This window comes from Lycium barbarum, chromosome 12 (assembly GCF_019175385.1).
Source record: "Lycium barbarum isolate Lr01 chromosome 12, ASM1917538v2, whole genome shotgun sequence".
NCBI lineage: Eukaryota > Viridiplantae > Streptophyta > Magnoliopsida > Solanales > Solanaceae > Lycium > Lycium barbarum.
In genome coordinates, this window is record NC_083348.1 from 4,299,375 (window position 1) to 4,319,490 (window position 20,116).

At 34.8% G+C, this 20,116-nt stretch overlaps 3 protein-coding genes across 4 annotated transcripts; 1 reads left to right on the top strand and 2 right to left on the bottom strand.

The window, feature by feature from the left end:
* Positions 1–5,488: 5,488 nt before the first annotated feature.
* Positions 5,489–5,992, bottom strand: LOC132624088 (uncharacterized). The gene has a single exon (XM_060338919.1). It carries the CDS (start codon positions 5,990–5,992, stop codon positions 5,489–5,491), a length of 504 nt encoding a protein of 167 aa, XP_060194902.1.
* Positions 5,993–11,305: 5,313 nt separating this feature from the next.
* Positions 11,306–15,834, top strand: LOC132622367 (uncharacterized). Of its 2 annotated transcripts, none has more exons than XM_060336970.1 (6): positions 11,306–11,639; positions 13,114–13,249; positions 13,372–14,310; positions 14,406–14,511; positions 14,984–15,189; positions 15,392–15,834. In XM_060336970.1, the coding sequence occupies exons 3-6, from the start codon at positions 13,583–13,585 to the stop codon at positions 15,654–15,656; spliced, it is 1,305 nt and encodes a 434-aa protein (XP_060192953.1). In that variant the 5' UTR covers positions 11,306–11,639; positions 13,114–13,249; positions 13,372–13,582; the 3' UTR covers positions 15,657–15,834. The 2 variants fall into 2 exon arrangements, with proteins under 2 accessions (XP_060192953.1, XP_060192954.1); XM_060336971.1 differs by having other exon boundaries at positions 13,441–14,310.
* Positions 15,835–18,759: 2,925 nt separating this feature from the next.
* On the bottom strand, positions 18,760–19,838 carry LOC132623122 (agamous-like MADS-box protein AGL62). Its single transcript, XM_060337829.1, has one exon. It carries the CDS (start codon positions 19,714–19,716, stop codon positions 19,219–19,221), a length of 498 nt encoding a protein of 165 aa, XP_060193812.1. The 5' UTR covers positions 19,717–19,838; the 3' UTR covers positions 18,760–19,218.
* Between the last annotated feature and the right edge of the window lie 278 nt (positions 19,839–20,116).

Here is a 20,116-nt window from a genome sequence, read left to right on the forward strand (position 1 = left end):
CACGTTTTGATTGGCTCCATTTAAGGCTACAAGATTTTAAATCTATTAAAGCATATAATTCTGTCATGTTTAAAATTATTTCTCAGTTGAAATTATGTGGTGAAAATATCACTGATCATGATATGCTGGAGAAAACATTCTCCACTTTTCCTGCCTCGAGTATGCTCCTGCAGCAGCAATACCGAGAAATGAAGTTCAAGAAATATTCTGATCTAATCGCACATCTTCTAGTGGCTGAACAACATAATGAATTATTAATGAAAAATCATGAAAGCCGACCCATTGGTACTGCCCCATTCCCTGAAGTGAATGAGGCAAATTTTCGCCATTCTAGGCGTGGAAGAGATTGTGGCCCCAGTCGTGGTCATGGTCGTGGTCGAGGAAGAAATTTTAATCATGATTCTCGTTTTGCACCAAATAATATCTTTCACCACCAGCAGTGTAAAAAGAAAGATGAAAAGCATAAAGCTGTGCAAAAGAAAAACTCAGAAAATAAATGCTACCGATGTGGAGGAAAGGGGCACTGGTCACGTACATGTCGTACGCCAAAGCACCTAGTTGATCTGTATCAAGCCTCTCTCAAAAAGGCAGAAAAAGATGCTGAAGCAAATTTTATTTCTGAAGATAATATTGAGCCCATGCATCTAGATGTGGCAGATTTCTTTGAACTCCCTGAAGGAAAAATAGATCATTTGATCGGTGATGGATCTGTGAAAACTTAGATATTTTATAAGTGTCATTTGTATGTGGTTATGTTTTCATATTTATATAATAAAATGTGTGTAATACTTTGTCTAATCATAATATCTACTTCGATGTTCACTTTATTTATTATTTCATTTTTGAAGAATCTATGGAAATTCCTCAAATTTTATTTGGATCAATGACCAATCATGAAGATATTTGTGTGATTGATAGCGGAACAACGCATGCCATATTCAAAGATGAGAAATACTTTTCTAACTTGCGTAGAAAAAGGGGAAATATTAATACAATTTCTGGCAATTCGAAATTGATTGAAGGCTCCGGAAGAGCTACTATATTTCTGCCTAAGGAGACGAAACTTGTTATAGAAGATGCATTATTCTCTTCTAAATCCCCAAGAAACTTGTTAAGTTTCAAAGATATCCGCCGTAATGGGTATCACGCTGAGACATTAAACGAAATAAATGATGAATATATTGCTATTACAAAGAATGTCTCCGGCCAGAAATATGTTTTGGAGAAATTGCCAACTTTATCTTCTGGACTGTATTATGCAAAAATTAGTACAATTGAAGCCCACTCGATCGTAAACCAGAAGTTTAATGATTCAAGTACTTTTTTGCTTTGGCATGACCGAATAGGTCACCCTGGATCAATAATGATGAGACGAATTATTGAAAATTCAAATGGGCATCCACTTAAGAACCTGAAGATTCTTGAAAGTGGTGAATTTTCATGTGCTGCTTGTTATCAGGGTAAATTGATAGCTAAGCCATCACAAATGAAAGTTGACATTGAATCTCTTGCTTTTCTAGAACGTATACATGGGGATATATGTGGACCTATTCATCCACCTTGTGGGTCATTTAGATATTTTATGGTCCTAATAGACGCATCTTCAAGATGGTCTCATGTGTGCCTCCTATCTTCTCGCAACCTGGCGTTTGCGAAATTATTAGCACAGATAATACGCTTAAGGGCACAGTGTCCAGACCATCCCATTAAGTCTATACGCCTCGACAATGCCAGAGAATTTACGTCTCAATCTTTTGATGATTATTGTTTATCAGTTGGGATAAAAGTTGAACATCCTGTAGCACATGTTCATACCCAAAATGGCCTTGCTGAGTCATTTATTAAAAGACTACAATTGATAGCAAGACCACTGCTTATGAAAACTCGGTTTCCCACTACCTTCTGGGGACATGCTATCTTACATGCAGCATCTCTTATTCGTCTCAGACCGACTCATTATAATAAATACTCCCCATCACAATTAGTATTTGGTCATGAACCAAATATTGCTCATCTCTGAATCTTTGGTTGTGCTGTATATGTGCCTGTAGCACCACCACATCGTACTAAGATGGGCCCCCAAAGAAGGTTAGGTATATATGTTGGGTTTGAATCACCCTCTATTATTCGCTATCTTGAGCCATTGACGGGAGATTTATTTACTGCCCGATTTGCAGATTGTCGATTTGATGAAACAAATTTCCCACAATTAGGGGGAGAGAAAAAAGAAATTAAAAGAGAAATTGCGTGGAAAGTTCCATCACTATCTCATTTTGATCCACGTGCCCCCATATGTGAACAGGAGATCCAGAAGATCGTTCACTTGCAAAAAATAGCAAATCAAATGCCAGATGCATTTACTGATTTGAAAAGGATAACTAAGTCACATATCCCTGCAGAGAATGTGCCTATCCGAATTGATGTCCTAAAGGGACAATCTACTAGTGTCATAGCCTCTGAATCTCATACACGTCTGAAGCGTGGTAGGCCATTAGGCTCTAAGGATAAAAATCCTAGAAAAAGAAACACGAAAAATGATCAAAATGACACTACGAAAGAATATCATGAAGATATTCAAGATCTGACTAATCCCGATACTCCTGAAGATATTAGGGAACTCGAGACTCAAGTAAATAAAGAACTATCATTGAGTTCTTCTAGTGATGGGATAAATTTGAATCGATCGAAGATTATGGTGGATAATGTTTTTGCATATAATGTTGCACTAAATATTATGAAAGACATTGACGATCAGGAACCCCAATCTGTCGAAGAATGTCGACGAAGATATGATTGGCCAAAATGGCAAGAGGCAGTTCAATCAGAATTGAATTCACTTGCCAAACGTGAAGTTTTTGGACCTGTAGTCCAAACGCCTAATGGTGTAAAACCAATTGGCCATAAATGGGTTTTTGTGCGAAAAAGGAATGAGAGAAATGAAATTGTGAGATACAAGGCACGCCTTGTTGCACAAGGATTCTCTCAACGACCCGGTATCGACTATGAAGAAACATATTCACCCGTTATGGATGGCATAACATTTCGATATCTCATCAGTTTAGCTGTACATGAAAACCTTGAAATACATCTGATGGATGTGGTTACAGCTTACCTTTATGGATCACTTGATAATGAAGTCTATATGAAAATTCCTGAAGGATTTAAAATGCCTGAAGCAATTAACTCAAAGTCTCGGGAGATGTATTCAATCAGATTACAAAGATCATTGTATGGTCTAAAACAATCAGGGCGCATGTGGTACAATCGCCTCAGTGAGTACTTGGTAAAAGAAGGTTATATAAATGATGTCATTTGTCCATGTGTTTTTATTAAGAAAGCAAAATCAGAGTTCGTTATAATCGCTGTTTATGTTGATGACATAAACCTAATTGGAACTCCAGAAGAGCTCCAAAAGGCAATTGAATATTTAAATAAAGAATTTGAGATGAAAGATCTGGGAAAAGCAAAACTTTGTCTTGGTTTGCAGATTGAACATTTGACAGATGGGATCCTTATCCATCAATCTGCTTATACCGAAAAGGTTTTAAAACGATTTTACATGGACAATGCGCATCCTTTAAGTACTCCAATAGTTGTTCGATCACTTGAAGTGAGCAAAGATCCGTTCCGACCTCAAGAAGAAAATGAAGAGCTTCTTGGTCCTGAAGTACCATATCTTAGTGCAATTGGTGCACTTATGTATCTTGCTAACGCTACTAGACCTGACATAGCGTTCTCTGTTAATTTGCTAGCAAGATATAGCTCTTCTCCTACACGAAGACATTGGAACGGAGTTAAGCATATATTGCGATATCTGAAGGGAACTAGCGATATGGGTTTGTTTTATACTAACAAAGGTAGTACAGATCTTGTTGGTTATGCAGATGCAGGTTATTTATCTGATCCACATAAAGCTCGATCTCAAACAGGCTATTTGTTTACATGCGGAGGTACTGCTATATCATGGTGATCCACAAAGCAGTCCATTGTTGCTACTTATTCGAATCATGCTGAGATAATAGCTATTCATGAAGCAAGTAGAGAATGTGTGTGGTTGAGATCAGTGATACATTTCATCAGAGAAAGATGTGGCTTGAAGTGTGATACAAAAATACCCACAGTATTATATGAAGATAATGTTGCATGCATAGCTCAATTAAAGGGAGGATTTATAAAAGGAGATAGAACGAAGCACATTTCACCAAAGTTATTTTTCACACATGATCTCTAGAAGAATGGTGATATTGATGTACAACAGATTCGTTCAAGTGACAATCCCGCAGATTTGTTCACCAAATCTTTGCCAACTTCAACTCTTGAGAAGATGATATTTAAGATTGGAATGCGAAGACTCCGACATCTGAATCTTGGTCTTCGTCAGGGGGAGTGAAAATACGCGTTGTACTCTTTTTCCCTTAATCAAGTTTTGTCCCATTGGGTTTTCTTGGTAAGGTTTTTAATGAGGCAACTCTCAAAGCGTATTACTAGATATGTATACTCTATTTCCTTAATTGAGGCTTTTTCCCAATAAGGTTTTTAACGATGCACATCATCTATGGACATCCAAGGGGGAGTGTTATGAAATTATGAATGTTCATTTCTCAAATATAATGCTCCTTCCACCATGTTAATGGTTCTTCCTTTTTCTTCCACCATGTTAATGGCTCTCCCATTTTCTTCCACCATTTCATATATTAAATACATATGTATCACTATAAATAGAGGCATAAATTTTCATATGAGAGACACTTGTAAAAACATTTTGGAAGAATAGTAAAAATCTCTCCTCTTTTGTCATTCTATTTCTATGGTTTTCTTCCTTTAATATTGTGACTCTTTTAGCTTCATTTTACAACACTTTTCAAATTTTAGAAGTTTTTCATGCTCACGGTAATTTTCAAAGAATCCTTTATTAACGTATCCAAGACTTCAAATGATGATACTAATTTAATGAAATAGACAGTGGACTCATATATCCAAAAGGCCAAACAATATATTAAATGTATCAAGTGTCAGGCTTAATCCGAAACAAAAAAAAAAATACTTACTATGTACGCCTAACATCTGACAAAGTAATAGTTGTGCGCTTGGTTTTGATATTTTATATAGGATATGCATTACATTACATGACATGTTAGTGTTTGGATGGACATCAATATAGGTAAGCATGCATAATGCAAGGTCCTCCGTTGAAAAGTTTTAAAAACATATTAACATGCAGATACACATTAAGCAGTTTGTTGTATCACTATGCTTAATACTAAAACTAATCATAAACAAGAGTCACTGAAACACAACGAATATATAGTCATTATGTTTATTTGTAATGTGCTATTAAAAGATTAGACGGAATCAAATCAAATTTTCTATTAATAACCAACTATAACAAACTGACTAAATCTAGACTAATTAAAAATAGTACTCAATTACTGTTATATGGTCTTTTATTCATCAACTACTACGACTAGCAAAAATCAAAATAAACAACTCAATCATCTCTAACCACAGAACCATCACCAATCAAGTGATCTATCTTTCCTTCAGGATGCTCAAAGCAATCTGCTACATCCAAGTGTGTGATGTCAATTTGATTTTCAGAGATAAAATGAGCTTCGGGATTTTTCTCTTTCCTTTTTATTGATGCCTGATAAAGCTCAACCAAGTGCTTCACCGTACGACAGGTACGGGCCCAGTGTCCACTTCCACCACATCGATAGCATTTATTTTCTGAGTCACGTGCTTCTGGCACTTCATGCCTCTCATCCTTCTTTTTCCCCTTTTGATGGTAATTTTTCTTTGAAGGGTGATTAACACCAGGAAAATAATTTCTTCCTTGACCATTATCACGACCACGACTATTATCACGACCACGACTATTATCATGACCACAACCGGGGCCACGACCTTTTCCACGCCTAGAGTAGTGGGCATACACCTCATTCACTTCGGGGAGTGGTGCAGCGCCAATAGGTCGATTCTCGTGATTTTTCATTAGCAAATCATTATTTTGTTCAGCCACAAGAAGATGAGCAATCAAATCACAATACTTTGTGAAACCTTTCTCTCGATATTGCTGCTGCAGGAGCACATTCGAGGCATGAAAAGTGGAGAACGTCTTTTCCAGCTTATCAGAATCACTAATCTTTTCTCCATATAGTGTCAATATAGAAGTAATTCTAAACATCTCAGAGTTATACTTCATAACTGATTTGAAATCTTGTAGCCTTCGATTGATCCATTCGTGTCGCTTTTGGGAGGAAGACCATCTTCAGGTGGTCATACATTTCTTACAAGTTTTTCCATAAAATGAGTGGATACTTAATAGTAAGATATTCAATTTTCAGGTCCTCATCAAGATGATGACACAAGAATATCATAGCCTTGACATTTTCTTGGTTGGATGCTTATTATTTTCTTTAATGGTGTCTCCAAGACCCATAGCATCAAGATGGATTTCAGCACCTAGCACCCATGATAGGTAGTTCTTGCCTGAAATATCAAGGGCAACGAACTCGAGTTTTGTAAGGTTAGCCATAAAATAGAGAGAATAAAAATAGTACCTTAGCCTTCAAAAATTTCTTGAGATGGCAGAGTCTCCTGCTGATAACGTGTTATGAAACAATAAACTAAAGCAAGAATATATGTAGAACAAGAGAGAAGATAGTTCTTATTTCTTATGAATGATGAAATACAATGAAGAGAACATCTCTATTTATAGGAAAGAATTGACTTGATGTCAAAGTCACAAACCCTAAAATTCCTCCTAAAGATAGACATCACAATATTATAATAACATTTATAACAGTCGGCAAGTAGTTGAAGCTTGCAAATTGGTGACTTCCGTGGAGTGAAAGGACAAAAGCGTTATGATAGATTGATGGCCACTCCTCAACATTTGCCCATCCCACTATGTTATCTTTGTGTAGGAAAGGGATAAAAGGATATACGCACTGAATATTCTAACATATTGCCCACTTTCTTCCATTTGCTTTATTCCCATGCCTTCTTTCTGTCTTTAACTTTCTTGATTTTTTTTTTAATTGAGTTTTTATAAGTTTAAGTTTTATATACTGTTATTGTCAATAATTTTTTCACATTATCAAATCATCCAATGAATATTTACAAGTAACTCTTTTCAAATGTAGATTCAAAATCCTGAATACTGTCTTGACAGTGTATATTACTTAAAATTTATTTCTTAAAACTATCCTCACCAAAATATATGCCTTTCTTGATTTCTTTCCTACTATTTTACGTTCACTGTAGATATTTTTGAGTAGGAAAATTATGTGCTTGTCCTACCATACTCTTTTTATGCTAAGAGTATTAGTTGTTGTATTATGAAGGTTTTTTTTTTTTTTTTTTTTTGGGGGGGGGGGGGGGGGGGGACCATGTTGTATTATGAAGTTTAATATATCTGATACGAGTTTATTGGGTTTGTTCGAATACCAGGCGTCAATTAGTTATTTTTTGACATAATGGAGGGACAATATTACTAAACTACCATTAGCATCTCACGTCTTATAAACCAATTTTGTGTGTCAATTACCAGACATAAGTGGTAATTCTATCCGAGAGTTGGAGGTCGAGATTGTGGTTATGAAAGGTTTGAGGAATGAGGTGGATTATCAAACTTATCACACTTGTAATCTTTAAGAACAGTTATTACTAAGGATAAATGGGGAAGAATAATTAATTTAATCTTGACTTTCTAAATAACAAATAATTAAAGAAAACTATTTTTAAAAATCACACAAATAATTTGAGACGGAGGAATTATTAGAATCATATGCTAATTCCAAGGAGTGTGGGTTCTGTTTTCCGGTGAAATTAGATTTAACAAAAAAATCAGTTAGAGATTTGTTTTTACAGGGTTTAAAGACAAGTGGAACGTATCCAACCCCGAAAACTCTTTTTATGAGCCCGGTCCAGAGTAATTTGGAACGTGATAGAGTTTAGCAAGCAACCAAGATAATATGATAAGATTCAAACAACTAAAATGATAAGAAAGTGATGGTCTCGTATATATTCCTCAGAGAAAATGATAGGATTACAAATGGTAAGAGCAAGAGGATACCCTCTTGCTTCTATCCTAAGCTTCCTTATATAAGCCCAAGTGAGACTTTTCAAACCTCAAGTGATGTGACCTTTCTATCACTCCAACGTGTATGATTGCAACGGCGCTCTGATCGAGGGCTATTAACATGACACGAATTGATGAGAATCGGAATCAACTGGACAGGTCCCGTGATCGTGACGGATATTCAGTCTCATGATCGGGTCCGACTACACTTTTAGCCCTATACAGGTTCTCTTCTCTACGCAGAGATTATAACTCATAGTCGAACATCCTATTGTCGACGATATATGCACTGACACATGTATGGGGATTCTCCGGTGACAAACACCCCGCTTGTTTCAACAATAACCAACCAACATAATATTTCTAAATTTTGTTTACCAAAAACCATTTTTTCCCCAAAGTTTTGAGGTGTTTGACCAAACAAGAAAAGTGTTTTTGAACAACAACAATAATGGCTATGCTATAAATTTCTTATTCTTTCAAAAAGCATTAGCAAATAATTATTTTTTTAAGACAAATATTCTTACTAAAAACCTATTTTTACCTAACAATTCATTATTAATTTAACTCATGTATCTCTCAAATATAAATAAATTAAGAACCTCTTCTCCATTTTTCTTTTGGTTTAACAATATTTATTTTGATTAAAAACTTCAATATGTACTTTTTATTTTATATTTGTATTTTAATAAAATAAAATATTAATTGAAGTCTTTCATAATAAATATTTAAATTATTTTTCCCGTCTATATAGTACTTATTTAACATGAATATCGATGTTTACTTTTTCGTAATTTAACACTAAGAAACATTTCTTTTGAAAAGATTGGTTAAACATATTTTGTTTATCATAAACATAATTTGTTTATCAATTTGAAAAAATCACTTCTCTAATTAATTGACCAAACCCAATTTACTGCTATTTTTTTAAGAGTACTACTTTAGAAAAGCTATTTAGAGAAAAAATATATTTTTTAGGACAATAAGCGATATCTAATTATTTGGTAAAATAGGCTCGCGGATGAAATTTTTAGTAATATATATATATATATATGTGATTTCATTTAGAATGAGTAGTCACAAGCTATCCATGTGTTTAATTAGTTTTATCCTTGTTTAAAACTAATCACGAGAGGCTCGAGCATGATTCAGATACTTGAGTTGCTTAATAATTGAATGGAGATTAAGTGTTGACTTTGGTCAAATAATTGACTAAACGAGCTCGGATTAATGATTTAAAGTTTCAGCATGTCTATATGATGATTTTGAATTTGGCCCCAAGTTTTGGTAAAGTTCTGATTAGTTTCGGATGAATTTGGGTTGTGTCGTGCTTGTATTTGATCTTTCGACGTCGTTTCTTTGAGCTTGAATGGTACCACCTTAATAAAATAAGTTCTAACTTGTGTTTTGATCAAACCATTAGATACTTATCCTGATTACAAAACCATAGCAACAAGAAGCGTCAAATTTCGAGGTTGTATGAGAGAGTTATGCTCATTTTAGCGTTGGAATTCGAGGTGCGGAAAGGGGTCTGCACCTTCAACCCCGCAGGTACGAGAAAAGGGCTGCAGTTGCAGAAGTTGCGTAGGTGCGATGTGTAGGCCGCACGTGCGAAAGCCCAGAGTGGATTATAATTTCTGACTTCGCTTCATTCGTTTAGTTGATTTTTGGAAGTTCTAAAGTTCCAATTTGGACAATTTTTGCGGTGTTCTTTTCGTTTCGATGCGGGGATAAGTATCTAGCATCAATTTTATATTTCATCATGATTACACTCACTCATTAGTGAATTAATCCATGGTTTAGTTGGGGATTTAGGTGGTTTTAGCCCTAAAACTTAAGAAGATGAAATTTATGTATTTGGAGGTCGATTTGAAGTCGCTTTGAGATGAAATTTCATATATGAGTTCCTTTTGAAATGGATAACTTGATTTTCGAAAAAAAAATAACTTTTGATTTTAAGGGCTAGGGATTGACTTTTTAATCTGAACTATTTATATAGCAAAATGGGTATCAACAGACTCATTTAATCTCGTAGAATACTATTTTCGATATATTGAACTCATTTGGTGAATTAAGACACAATAGATCTTTCAGAAACTTTCCTAGACTCCATTTGGGGGACGTTTTCGATAATTAACTAATAGTAAGGACTAAGGGAGAAAGAGGGGGTGTTGTATCTATGGTGTGATGGGCACTGCTACGGGTATTGTTGCCATGTTATGGATAACGTGTTGAGATATGTTAGTGATGGTTGTAAACCAATAATGCCATAGCATACGGGCATGCTTTGTCTTGATTTGATTATTTCATGAACTCCATCTAATCTTATGTACTTCTGATAATCGAACTATTTTTGTAAAATATGCACACTACATAGTTATAGTTGAATTGCACTTGATATTCATGCTTTATGTGATCATCTATATACATTCATGGTGATGGTTCCGCGGTTATGGTTTGATCTGATCTTCTTAGATTGGATTCAAATTAGAGTGATGTTATTTTAGTTGAATGAGGCTGACTACCAATTGAAAATGATTCCGGCGGATTTGTGCATGCCGATGGGAGGTGTTCTAGCGTGCTTCCATACTACAATTGCGTTGATCCCAGGATTTGTGGTGAGTTGGCTGGCTGATCCGCAGCGCCGGTCTCCTCCTATCTTTCTGTATTTCTGTCTTTTCTTACTTTCCTAAACAGTGAATTTGATTATTTCGGACTTGTATTGATATTTTTAGTGGCCCTTGTACACATGACACTAGTCTTGAGTGGTATTTTGTTATTTTCGCATTTTGACGAGTATAAGACTTTGTCCTTTAATTATTAACGTGTTATCGTTTTACATTTCTGCTCAATTTGTTAAGTAGATTGATTGTTAATTGTTTTTGGCCTACCTATTGGGCGGGAATCAGTGCAACCACGACTATTAATTTTTGGCTGTGACATCCAAAAAATCAACAAAAGCAGTACTTGACTAATCCTTAATATAATTCTTTCACATGGTACATACAATCTCTTCACGTCGAGCATAAATCTTTTTTTCATAAAATATAAATTTAAGGGTCAAATTTTATATTTATAAAAAATAAAATTACAACTTGAAATTTAAAAACCTATTAAGAGAATTTGATAATTTGAAGTTGAAGTTTTTGTTTAGATTATATAAATAAACGTTGATTTCAAATTTGAGCCCAAACGCACTAAAGAGTATTGAACTTTTAGATTAGGGATGTTTTGAGTTTTGATGTACCATAGGATATAAATATTACTCCTATTTTATAGGAGATTATAGGAGAGAAAGAGAATATAATTTGAAGAAAAAAAAAGGAAAAGAGAAATGATTGGGGGAAAGGAGAGGTGAAGCAGGAGGCATTTAAGACCTTGTGCCCCATCCGTCCATGCTCCAAGAATCTCGTGCCAAATCTTCCTTTTTTGTATTTACAAAACTCAACAACAATTACACTCCTCCCTCTCTCTCTTTTTCCTGATCATAATACAAGGAAAAAGAAAGAAGAGGGGATTTATCATTAGAAGACGTTACTTTTTATTCCTCTATCAGGTATGGTTTCATCTCTCCTACAATGTATCTGTTTTCTGTTTATGTAGAAATCAGTATATATATATATATATATATATATATATATATATATATATATGTGGTTTCTTTTCCGGCAATTGTATTTCTGATGTTGAGATTGAGAGGGCACAATCCTTTCACCGCCGCCTGTAGGGTAGTTGGGGGCGTTGGTCATCGTCAATCCTTTCATTTATGGGTCAAAACTGTCTTTTTGCTAAAAAAACCAAACCGTGTTTGCTAATTGTTACGGTCACGTTTTAAGGCTTTAATTAAATCAACGTAACTCTCACGTCATCTTTTCCTTTTTCCCATTTTGCCCCTGTTCTTTTCTTCCTTACATCCCGGAGCGTTTTCAGTTTAGACTATATAAGCCTGTTTGGCCATGAGAATTTTTCACTTTTTTTCGAAAAATGATTTCATTTTATTTACAAATCATCGTTTGGTCATAAAATTTCAAATACAACTTCAAGTTGTATTTGAAATTTGAAAAACCAATAAAACCTTATTTTCATTTTTTTTTTTACTTTTTTTACATTCAAACAATCAAATATTCTTTGCGAAAATTACAATCAAACACAACTCGATCTTTAACCTCAACTTCAAAACTTCAAATAAAGTAAAAAATATTTAATTTTCATGGCCAAACGCCTACTAAATTTCATATACTCCAAGTACCAACGTTATTTAGGCTTTGAGTTTTGGACCACAAGTGTTGAATTAGAACAATCTAACATTTTTCTAAAGAAAAAACCAATCTAATAACCCTTATTGTGGATGATTATAATTTACATTTTAGAATTGTTTTCAAGGGTGATTTTTCATAACCGTTCCTTGGTTTTTAAAAGGCTAAAATCTAAATATTAATCCCTCCGTCACAAAATAAGTGTTATTTTAACTCTTTTTACGATTATTATGAAAAATAATAAATTGAAAATTGAGCACTATTAAAAAGAAATAATTCTTCAATATAATGATATAGTAAGAAAATAATATCTTGAATTCATCTAGTACCATTATTTTGGGATAAGTTTTTTTTTTTTTTTTTTTAATTTTTGACTAAAACGATACTTATGTTGAAAGAAACGGAGTATAATTGTATAAGGCGTGAAAAACAATATTAGGGCCAGAGTGGAAATCCCGTATTTGAAGAATAGTAGCATTGACAACCACTAAATAGCCAGTTCTATTTAGGACCATGTGATTGAATTATGCTGGAATATTCTCCGAGCAAACCTAATATGCTTTTCTCTCTGCTTAGTTCTTAGTAGTGGGCTAGTCAAAATACAAAAATTAGCCATGTGTCTGGCCCATAACCTCTAGTTTTAAGTTGCTTTTTCTTAAAAGATTTTTTCCTACGCATCATTTTTTTATTTTCTTGTAAGTACTTGTGTTTTGTCATTGATTGACCTTTTCATTGGTCATATTTGCCTAATTAATCTCGTGTTTTTTGTGACAGCACGCGCCTTGACAACACAAAATTTGACTACTGGTGACAGCCTATATAAAGTTGTTTGTGGGGCTGTCAAAATAGTACATCTATATTGGCAGCCCAATTTCTTCCAAGAAAACAGAACACCAACTTCAACAAAGAGGTATCCTCTCAACTTTTCAACTTTAATTTGAATTTTAGACTCTTCTTTCATTTTCTTTAATCCTTATTTTGTTCACCGGAAAAAACAGACTTATCTTTGTGTCATGGTTTAATGCCTCGTAGGAGGAAAACGTTGTTATATGAATGAGAGTGGTTTGATATTACAACATAATACCCGGTGTAATTCCACAGTTGGAGTCTGGAGAGGGCGAGGAGTACCCATACCTTACCGACCTTTGTGAAGATCGATAGACTGTTTCCGATAGACCATCCGCTCAAGTAAATTTTAAAGCAGGTTTGAAAAGAAATTTGATTCAGTTGTAAGTATATCATCATGGCTTCCTTGTCTGGAATTCTCCAAAGACCTGTAGTTGCAGCATCTGCAGTTGCTATAGCTTCTGTATCTACTGATCTTCATGAAAAATTGCGCCCATCTAAGTCATTGGATAATTGTGAACAATTGAATTCCCCATCAGCATTGCAAGAAAACAAAACATCATGGGTGTCTCAGATATCAGGTTCTAAGCTAGCCGATTTGTCATTTGTCAGCAGAATACGCGTTCCTCTGCCTAACGTAAATGTTCCAAGTCCCAGCACCAGTTCTAGTTGCCTTTCGGGTTCTTCTTTTGGTACTTGTTCTGCATTGGTCAACTTTTACGAATCAGCAGCATTGGCCAAATGTGCTAATCCGTCCACCTATGAATATACAGTTCCTTCTTCACCTTCAGAGGTGTCGTATAGATGGCACTTACCAAAGCCAAATGCTGTTGATATATCAGGGAACTGTGATTGTTCACCAGTAAAGTCTAAGACAGTGGTAGTATTGTTGGGATGGTTAGGTGCAAAGCAAAAGCATCTAAAGAGATATGCAGAGTGGTATGCATCAAGAGGATATCATGTCATTACCTTTACTTTCCCAATGTCTGAGATTCTCAGCTATCAAGTCGGGGGAAAGGCAGAACAGGACATTGAACTTCTTGTGAATCATCTTGCTGATTGGTTGGAAGAAGAGCATGGAAAGAACTTGGTCTTCCACACTTTCAGTAATACTGGATGGTTAACGTGAGTTCTTTTTTTTTATGCAACCATTCATTTACTAGAATCACAAGTATTCACTTTTTTCTTCTGCTGATTACTGATTTGAGTTCTTTTAACAGTTATGGTGTCATTTTGGAAAAGTTTCAAAAACAAGATGATGCTTTAATGAGAAGGATCAAGGGTTGTATTGTTGATTCTGCCCCTGTGGCAGCTCCGGATCCACAGGTATTGCTTCCTTAAAAATTGTCATAACAAGATTTCTTTTTTAGAAGAGTGTTTCTTTGGGAGTAGTCTTATTTCTGAAGGTTAATGCAGAGCAATTGTTCAGAGCCATACATTTCTATTGAAATCAAATCCTATCATGCTTTTATTGGATAAGTATTACAAGTGTTGTATATAGTCAGGGTTTAGCCATTCAGAACTGCTCAGTTGTTTGTACTCAAATCACGGACCTGCTGTTCTCTTATTTTGATCTTGTAGCTTTCTTCTATCTTAGGCCTTAACCATGCAGCCAATATATTCTTATACTTGATAATGTGGAAGTTGTTTATTCTTGATTCAGTCTCTTCACCTCTTCTCCGGGGAGGAAGGTGGATGGCCTGGGGGTCAGCGGTGGAGTTGTGTAGTTGCGTAGTTGCATATGTTAATCTTTGCTTTGGTAAGTTTAAACTAATTTTGTCAAGTTGTTTGTGTCAAGGTGTGGGCTTCTGGATTCTCTGCTGCCTTTTTGAAAAAGAATAGTGTTGCAACAAAACGCATCATGACTTTAAGCGACAGAGACACAGATGTGACAATACAAGCCAAAACTTCTGCAGAAACTAAGCCTGCAGTAACTGAAGCAGCATTGCTATTAGTACTGGAGAAGTTCTTTGAGGTCGTTTTGAACCTTCCCACCGTAAACAGGTAAGAACGTGTCTTCCAGAATTACCTTTTCTGCGAATGGTTGTATTAACATGGTATTTCAACATAAGAACCAATATTAGATCTACTTTTCGTCTTTGTATGTCAATTCTCCAATGGATTGTAATTACATTTTCGAGTCATTAGTGCATATAGCAAGTGCCAGAATATTTGTACTTACATGGATCATTGGGTGAAATTGCAGGAGGCTTTCTGATGTTCTAGATGTATTGACATCCCAGCAACCAAGTTGCCCACAATTATACATATACAGCAGTGCAGACAGAGTAATTCCTGCGGTTTCTGTTGAGTCCTTTGTAGAAGAGCAACGAAGAAGTGGTCGCAACGTTAGAGCTTGCAACTTCATTTCTACACCTCATGTTGATCATTTTAGAAATGACCCAGAATTGTATACTTCACAGCTCTCCCAATTTCTAGAGAACTCCGTTTTAAGCTCTTGCAAACAATAATTCCTAACCACATTCATTCTTTTTTCCCCTCACTTTAACCAAATACTTTGTAAAGCTTCTGTTTTCTAACTTTAAAGCAGATATACATTTACCGTACATTGGTGTAGATTGCTACATATACGGAGAATTAAGTTTTTTCATTCTAATTTAATTTAGTTGTTTCTGTGGTTTCCCAGCATCAGAATTGTTGCCTTGTACCCAAAATATAATTTATTTATGTAATTTACTCAACAATTTTGCATTTGCCTCGGTACGAGCATAGCTAGACTTATCTGAGGAAAGACACATGCAGAAAATCAAATTTATGCCGAGCGGGGCATAACTTGTGAGATGTTACACAACCTATGCCTGGTAAGGCATAATGTATTTTATAGTCAACCCGGCATAAGTAAGTTATGCCAAGCGAGGCATAACTTGTGGGATATTATAATGCGAAATTTAAAACTTATGCCGGCGAAAAATGTATATTTTTGTACACAAATTTTCATTAAATGAGTAGCAAGGCAAAAATAAAAGACCATATAAATGAGGGGCAAAAAATAAAGATCTGTGCCTTTGAAAGGAAATCCGCGCAAAAGAGTCTTGTACTATGCTAGGGAAGAGACAAAAGAGAATAATCAAATGCTAATTCTGGTGAAAGGTATACACTTTCTAGATGATCAACATCAGTAACAAGAATGACCTAGTTAACTTGCCTATAATTGTCAAATTTAACTTGCCTATAATTGTCAACTATGAAGACCCTTTGCAAAGTACCAGTTCTACAATATTCAGTCTGTTATGCTGCTATGTACTATTATAATTCATTATGAAGAAGGAACAAAAAGGGAAACAACAACTCGAATTTCACGTAATTAGTTTAACCACAGGAAAGAATCAAACAAACAAAAGGAGCCTATAATTTATTATGAAGAAGGAACAAAAAGAGAAACAGAAAATCCAACTGATTCATTTAAATTAAAATATATGCTCTTTTACAGAAGAAGGAAATTCTTTCACTTCCGCAATTGAGCAGCCTATGCTTCTTCGTCTTTGGTCGTAGTCCTAGCAGGTTGGAGCACAGGCTAATTGAGTTATATCAAGAAAAATTGTGAAACTCGTAATGGTATAGCAACATACACTTTGGCAGGAAAAAGGGACAAATTCAGGTTTTGATGCTTACTTATCTTTGTTGCAGTTGGAATAGCAGGTGCAAACGACAAAATGCAGGAATCCGCTGCACAGTATAAATGACTAGCTACTTGATAATGGAAGTGTATATGTGCTGAATATGTATCCATATCCTTGTGGCAATTATGAACAAATTGTAGCAAGTGAATGGAAAGAGAAATTTAAACGTATCATAGCACCTGTAATAGCAAGAAGACGAACAGTGCTTGCTTGAAGAATTGCAATGATCTAGTCCATCAATCATACCCCATTTTTCCAAACTTGGCACCTGTATTCCTTTAAAAAAGGTGTTAATGCTCAATGTAGTAGTCAGACACTCATACAATAAAAATACTCATGAATAAATCAAATGGAATAGGTATTCTTGCTATACCATTAATTTAAGCTTGTTCTTACTGTTGTTTTTGTTTTTCCTAATACCTGAGATATTCATTTCCCACATTCAGTATCTCCTTGCAACAGTGCCAATCCCCCATTGATTATACCTGTTCTATGAGTCAAATCCTTAATTTTGCTTTCTATCAGTGAAGAATTTGACCAATCACATTTTAGAGCAACAACTACAACTGGATCCTTTGAATTGAACAGGATGCTGTAACTTAGAAGTGACCAACCACACATTATTCAGGTTCTTTTTTTTGTCTTTTCAAATTAAGGTTCTCTAGTTAAATAAAGTTAAGGAAACAAATGTCGCGTAATTTCTATTCCAAATCCTAAAACCAGAGCTTAATCATTGAACCAGATAACAGATAAGAATGATGTGTTTTGAAGTCTTTCAAAATATATTCAGCAGCTGACAAGAACCATTGTGTAATGTAAGCTTTAATTCAAAGTTGAAGAGCAACTAACCAATACCCAATGACAGTATGGATAATGAAAACTAGCTCCATCAACATTATCGACGCCCTAGTCCCTTAATATTCAATAATCACATCTTTCTAGTAATGATGCGCCTTAAAATTTACATGTTTGATTGCTTAGAGCTTGCTGCAATATCACCCTTCCTCAAAACAAAAAAAATGAACTAAATACACTTTTCAAATGGACTAAGACACAGAAGCCTTTCCTGTGATATGAGGAAAGAATAAAAATTAAGGAACAAGAACTCCCGGACGTCTTAAGAAAATTATCCTTCCATCTATCCCCAAACTTGAAGAGCTAGTAGAAGAAATTTATCAAACAAGTTCTGCTCTCAATGAAATTTAGAACAATGTAGACTTCAATGTGCATAGAGGATCTATCTTCAAAAACAGAAGGTGAAGAGTAACGAGGTTATGTAAAATCATAAACAGAGAAGAAACTATTTAATTATTTTACTGCCAGTATACAGAGGATACTGGACAAAATATAAAAACACAAAAGGTTACTATACATTCATTGTTATATGCCCGAATGTGAACCACCAAACCTCATGACCAAATGGATTGTACAGTAGTTTGAGCAAAACATTGTTTGCTCCTCATTTCAGTCGTTTAGTTCAAATGAAACCAAAAATAACCAGAATATGAAGCCTCTACATGATTACACCAGGGGACACAACTTTTATGTAATCCCATCCCTTTTTTAAAAAATAAAATAAAAAAATCTTGGCTATTAATTCATTACTGTGACAATTTAATTATACTATAATCTGAACCATTTAACCTCTCTTTTTTCCATGATTGTCTCGCAGTAAGAGCAAACACAAACACAGCTAGACAAATTAGAATTGAATTTGCAACAAAGAAAAGAATACAAAAAGGACAGCTGGAAAATAGCAGTACTTTCTCAAAGATAACAATACTATTCCAACTCCAACAGACAGAAAACTAAAACAAAGATATACTTTTATGAAAAAATTCTATAGCATGCGGCATAATTGCTTGCTGTTAATATCAGATGTTAGGTCAATACAACAAAACATTTTCTTTCATTCTAGGTTCGATTTGTGGTGTATTTTTAGGGGACTTTTATCGAACAGGTATTATCCCTTTTGTTCAGATTGATTAACCATTGCTACTTCATCTGAAACACATTATCAACTTAATGAAGTAGATGCAAATAAGAAAATAACATACTTTGAGAAAGTGGTGGAGGGATATCATGCATGTAAACAAACACATGGAATAAACTACTGTAATTTTTCTATTTTCATCTTCTTCATAAAAATTAAGAAAATAAACCTTATATGCCCAAATTAGCACAACATCAGGAACAAACTGGACAGCAAAAAAGCACAAAATTTAGAATAATCATCATTAGCTTTCTGTCAATAACTGGCTACAAAAAATCAACACTTGCTTACTGGTTAGAAATCAAGAAATTACCAACTACTGATTTAGTAGCATCATCAAACTAATTTGTCCAAAGTCATCTTAAACTAGTAGTATATTCAGCCCATTCATTAGAATGTTTAATTTGAACGTCCTCCCACATCATAGTACTGAAGAGGAAGGGCTCCAAATTGGCTGAAAGTCATATTGGGAATCAAAACATCATCACAAGAAGAAGAAGTCAAATCATCACTTCTTTTCAATAAATTCTTCTTCAAAAGTTGCATAGCAGCCATACATTCTTCAAGTTCTTGTAACCCTAAATTCTCCACAGACCAATTAGATGCCTTGTCCTCCAAGTCTTCCTTAGCATCCAAATACTTTTTCCTACTATCATTGACATCACCGGTTTCATATCGGTGTATAACAGAGTCGACAGAAGGGTTACCGAATGAAAAGATTTTACCGGCTGGTGATTCAACAATGACGGCAACTTGAGCACCGCATAATGCACTAGCTTTCTTGAAAAGACCTGTCCGTCTCTTAGAGAATGTTACTTGCAAACTCTTCTTCTTTGCTATTTCCTGTATTGCAATCTTTTGTCGTCCCTTACTTCTTTTCTTCTCATTATTCTCCATTCTCTCTTTCTCTTCTTTTGATTTTTAATTCATATAAGTTGTTATAAAATAAAAACAGTCTAATGAAAATAGAGTTTCAAAACGAAGAGAGAGAGAGCATAAGAAGCAAGAGTACTACTACTGCTTTTATTTCTATTCTGAATTGTGTTTGTTCCATCAAATATACATGGCTATATATAAGCGAAAATGGTCAAATATACTCATCTATTTTAGTTTATTGGCTAACTTTGTCCTCCTATAGTCAAAGTAATCAAATATACCCCTCCCATTACAAGTTGGGCCAAATATACCCCTACCATTAGTAAAGTTTTAACAATACCCCTCATTTCTAACATATTTCCACATAAGCAAGTCTAGTAATTGGAATTGGGTGACATGAACGCCACATGACATTAAACTT